Raw genomic sequence first — 5631 nt, forward strand, 5'->3', positions numbered from 1 at the left:
ACTGCTACTGTGATGTGCTAGCTGCTGCTAATGCTCTACTTGCTCTATTCTATGCCATGCTGTTGCTCTCCTCTCACTGGATTATACTTGTGTACTTGCCATCCATGCTGCTGTAGCTCATGAGCACTTTCTCATGAGCATTCTGTGATGCTCAAGGCTTGCTAGGTTGCTCCTGCTATTGCTTCTGGTGCTATACTTATCATGTGTAACCATTTATTGGCCCTTGGCTTGATTTCTGTGAGTAATCCTTGCATTCTACAAGAACCAGTGCCACGGTGTGTTGCTCATTGAGCTATGCTTCATGGTGATGCTCTACTGAGCTTGGTTGTGGGCTAGATATCTCTGTCCCTTGATAGTGTGCTTCTGCATACAATTCTTTATTATGTGTTTGATTATTTGTGATGCACTTGTTACTGAATGGTGGCTTATTTAATATATCTTGTCCCTGGATTGGTGCTAGGCTTGGCTCTAGCATGAACTTTCATGCTCTTGTCAAGCCCTGGTGATCATATGATCACCAGTTGCTTGATGGTTGTCTACTGGTCTATGATTTATGCCTCAATGAGGCTCCTCCTTGTGTCTGTGCGGTATTCAAGCATGTGCTGGTGCATGCTTTTGCTTGCTCCAGCACCTGCTGATGCTTGCAGTGATCCATTGGATCATATGCAAGTGTCTGGTGCATGGTTTACTTATGTATTTCATTTATCTGTGTAACCTTGTTATATTGAATGGATAAATGAAGTGAACTGCTTGGCAGTGATGATCTTATTGCTTGATATAATGGAGCTAGAGGGATGCCCTAGCTCATGCTGAACCCTGTTGGGTACCCTAGCTCATGCTGAACCCTGTTGGGTGATGATGTAGTGGCTTGGTGTGTGATCCTGTGGGTTTGAGCTGGCCCTGTGGGTTTGAGGTGGCCCTGACAGCTCCTTGATGTTGTCCAAGGGTAGCTCCCCTTCTGTGGCTTTGATGTGGCTCTCACATGCTATCTGGTTGATCCATGATTGGATTTCCAGTGGTTTTTGATGCTGAAAATGTATATAGACAAGGATTTGTCTATCTGTCTGATGGTGTAGCTAGCTATAGGTGCTAGGTGACATTGGCTGGATAGATAGGATCAATCCTTGCTAGATTTCCTTGGTGGTGTCACTGTGTTGACACAACCAATGTTCCCTTGGGTGGTTTCCTGCTAGCTTCTTTCATGTTTGCTTGCACCAAATGGCTTAGCAGCCAAGTGATGATATAAATAGGGTGTTCTACCCTTTTCTGCTTCTGTGATGTATGCATATGCTTATTTATGAGCAAAACTATTGCTTGCTCATGATCAACTGTGTATACCTCACTCCAGCTCCTAGATTTATATGCTGATGTAGAAGATTTGCTTCTGGTTGATGATTAGAGCTTGCCCTGCTCCTCCTTTGCTAGCTTGTGATGATCTCCTCCTTATGGGTTGCTCAACAGCAACAGTTCTGAGTGGAACTGCTCTGGATGGTTTTGCTGGTTTAGATAGTTTGAATGGCTTTGGCTGTTCTTCCTGTTCTAGAGTTCTTGTTGTTCTTACCCTTGCAATGATCCTGTCGATGGGATCCTAGGGTTTGCTGGTGAAAAGGTTTTATACTGGCTCTCTCCTCACTTCCTTGGTCGACAGCAGCTGCCTGTATATGCCTTGGTTGGAACTTGGGCTCTTGGCATGGTTCAGCTCGGCAGAGTTGATATTATCCATCAAATTCTCATTTTATTTGACTAACTTGCCAAGTGGCTTTGCCACTTGGCCTAATCTTCGTTTCTTTTTGTTGTTTTTGTTTTGCAGGGATGATTTGGATGATCAAATGAAGATTGATCAAGTGTTGATCAAGCAAATCATGAAGATTTACTTGTCTAGTTTAGGATTCTGTTAATACTTGTAATTCTTTTATTTTCCTTTTTATTCATTCATTTTTGTAATGAGTTGTAATATTTGTAATTCAATTTGGATATTGTAAATGACAGTGTATTATGTGTGTTAATCAATAAAGCTCAAGGTTTTCTCTAAGGAGCTTTAAATATATGTTCTATTATTTTATATTCTTATTTATTCAATTGTTCATTGAATTATCCATATTTGAATTATAAATACTTAATTGATATTTGAATTTGAAATTCAAACATAACTTGTTTGAATTCAATCATGCAACTTAAGTTGAGAAAAGAATTGTTCCCCTCTCTTCTCGAAAACCCTAAGTGATGACTAGATAGGTTCAAGTTTATCGCACTCTCGAAACCCTAACCCTATCTGGTGTCGAGAGAGAAACTTGTTCCCCCTAAGATGCAGTTTTTTAATAAAGCGCGAAATTTTCCCAGATTTTACGATGCAATGCACATCCCTTTATAAAATCTACCCCGCAATCGTCTCGAGTACTGGGATATTACACTAGCCAACCCCGCTCGACTAATTTGTTGCCATTAAATTAAGTTGTTGCCAGCTATGCTATGCAAATATTTTGCTAGTGGTTAAGGAAAACAACTAAGTTTAATGAACTACATGGGTGAATGGTGGAGCTTTGGAGCGGGTGGCTAGTAGGGGTCTGTAATGGCGATACCCTGGTGCGAGTACACATTTGCGGAAAGTCACCGAGGAACAAAGAGATATTAGAAAAATTTACTCATTAGCTTACCGTACAGCCACATGCTAATATGGGCTCGGCTTGACAGAGTATGTTGTGAGCACCTGGGCCCTACGTGACATGATGATGTAGAGGAATGTAGGTTGGAGCAGATCCATAGAGGATGGTCTGAGTAATCACTTCAAAAAAGTCTCGTCCTAGTCGACATCTGTCCATTTGAGCAAAATGTGCATCAGGAAGAAGAACAAACTAGGTCATGTGGATAAATTTGTACAACCTCTGCAGAGTGTTAAATCTAAGTACTTAGCTGTGTCCCCGGTTACGGACAAATTGAGCGAACTGACAAGGATCCTATTCGAAAATCTCCTCATCCCAACTTCTTAAATAAAATTTGATGGGTGAACGGGGGATATGACAATTAGTGCAAGTGACTATCAGCTAGTAGGTCCCGTTCCATGTCTATGGTCTGAGTCTAGAGGGGTAGATCGCCCAAACCAAGTTGATCATATGGAATAGGAAGCTCACTGGTGTGTATCAGTTGTGTCTAGGTGAATGAAAGAAAAAATGATTTGTCAATAGATAAAATTGGTTTTATGCAAATATGCCTGAGCTATACCAGTCAAATGGTCACGTATGTGTTAGGTTGCCATTTGTATCCACTAAAGTGTCATCTTGCCAATACAATTTCAAATGTATTGACCTTCGGGCTGTAACGTTTTATGTTGCAGGTTACTTCTTTAGCTGAAGATTAGTAGTTTAGGTTCACGAGTCTTTGCCCGATATGTCTGCATGTGGCTTCATGAAGGAAGATAGCTCCATGCTTGAACTTTTTTTTTTTGCAGCTTTAAACTCTGAAATTGTGCTAGCCTGAGAGCTATGCAACTTGTATCGAATTATTTTATTTTATTTTCGCTAGATCTTACGTTGTAATGAAGATCTTTGTTATCTGGTATTTCATCTTAAACTGTGTGTGCTAGCAGTTCGATTTGAGACTAGCACTGTCACTACACTAGTTGAACCGTACGTCGCAATGCTCAACTTTTATATGTTCATTGTTTATTACAGGAGAGAGCTTTCCTTTTACAAATGGGACGATGATGAAGGCCACTCGGGCTATTATTCCAGATTAGTAATCTTTTCTGATCTATTCACCGCACTGGCTTTCTTTTAAAATAATAGAACTCCAAATGACCAAAATGCGCCACAAGTGGTGAAGGAACAACTTACAACACACAACACAACCAAGCATGGGTGCCGCGGTAATCTTTGCTTGCTCCTGGTCTACATACACTCTACTATGCATGGGTGCCTCATGCATGGGCTTCAAAGTACTGCAGATTGCTGGTACACACTGATAACTAATGATGTTAATTTTAAAAAGCTAAAAGTATATATAGAATGATGCAAAAAAAGAAAAGAAAGAAAAGAAAAAGAAACATATTTGGGGTAGCTAATAGCAGGACTAGTGCGTCTCCGTGCTGAGGTGCTTGCGGAACATTCCGATGAACCTCTCAGTGTTGGCAAATAGCTCCTGCCGACTCATGGTCACATCGCGGTCCACGTCGACCTTATGACGATCTTCCTTCTCTTCGTACGCCTGCTCCTCGCCGCCGGCTTGGCCACCGTCGAGAGCGCTGAGGAAGAAGATGCTGGCCGTGGACGGGCACTTCTTCATCAGCGTCAGCACCACCTCCTTGGTCTTGGTCTTCAACTCAATAATAGGAAGAATGATCTTCAGGTCAATAACAGGAAGAGGAATACTTGCTCCAAAGACAGAGACCACAGGAGCATCTGCAGCCGCCTTCTGCTCGACGACGCTGGGCTGCTGGACAGATCTCGCCCTCTGAGACGGCGAAGCCCCGATGCTGATGGGCGTGCCTGCCTGATCGCTCGGTGACCTGTCGTCGGCGCGTGGTGCGGAGGAAGTGGCGGTTATGACGCCTATGATGCCGCCGCCGCGAAGGAGGCCGGCTTGGATACCGAGCCCGAGGACGATGACGTTGAAGAGGAGGTAGAAGTAAGGAACCCTTAGGAAGGAGGGCACCAGCGGCGCGAGGAGGAAGAGGAGCAGGAGGGAGCCTAGCTTGGCCACCTGGGAGAGCTGTACAGCGGCTGGGAGCTTGGAACCCATTAATTGACAAGCTTTGCCGACGAGCCGATATAGCTAGTGGTCTACACTCTACAGGTTCTGTTGTTTGAAGCAAGGATAGCAATCGATCTGGTCACTTACCAGTTACCATGTATATATAGACAAAAATTAGATATTTGGTACACTTGTTATAAAAATGGAAGATATTGGCCAGTGGCCATTCTTATAGAGAAACCAGAAATATGTACCTGGTGGTGGTGTTGGTGGTGGTGGTTAGAAACTAAGTATACCTAGCAGCCGGTTAATTAGAGAGAAATATCAAGTGCTGGCGAGACTGATCTATCTGTACTGTGTATGCAGTGCACGCCCACGTAGTCACGTATTGTAGTGCAGACCTACAAGGATTCCATATACTCAGTTTCATACATGTTATGCAGGACAGAGACATAACAAGTACTAGCACCCGTAGTAATAGATTCTCTGATTGGTGACCTGAATGAACTAGCGCGCCAGGCGGTGCTGGATCTCAAAGAAGAGCTTGTAGACCAAACCATCACTCGCTGACTGCGCACAAGTCGCATGTCGGCCAAGTTTTGAAGGTTAATGCCAATTTCAAGTTCAATAAGTTAAGTTAGTTGAATTTGGTTCTCTTACCTGCTAAGGTTCACCTTATGGTTACAGGGAAACACGTAAACGTCAGCCATCACTACCAAGACTTTTGTGGTGACTTCGGAAATTAATCTTCAACATCCGTGAATAGTCTCTTGTAGGTCCAAGTGGTGGTAAATGCATAGGTTCAGCCTCTTGTCTGTGTGAAAAGAAAATTAAGTAGCTACGTGGACAACTGCCCTATGTAGGAAACCTAAAGAGAAACTGAATAATAGTGATATGATCTAGCTAACGATGCTAAACCAGCCCACCCCAGCCTCCCTAACCCTC

General features: G+C 43.1%; 1 protein-coding gene across 1 annotated transcript; it reads right to left on the minus strand.

The window, feature by feature from the left end:
• Positions 1-3705: 3705 nt before the first annotated feature.
• On the minus strand, positions 3706-4773 carry LOC124682492. Its single transcript, XM_047217164.1, has one exon. The coding sequence runs from the start codon at positions 4732-4734 to the stop codon at positions 4066-4068; it is 669 nt and encodes a 222-aa protein (XP_047073120.1). The 5' UTR covers positions 4735-4773; the 3' UTR covers positions 3706-4065.
• Positions 4774-5631: the final 858 nt, after the last annotated feature.

This window comes from Lolium rigidum, chromosome 1 (genome assembly GCF_022539505.1).
Source record: "Lolium rigidum isolate FL_2022 chromosome 1, APGP_CSIRO_Lrig_0.1, whole genome shotgun sequence".
NCBI classification, from domain to species: domain Eukaryota; kingdom Viridiplantae; phylum Streptophyta; class Magnoliopsida; order Poales; family Poaceae; genus Lolium; species Lolium rigidum.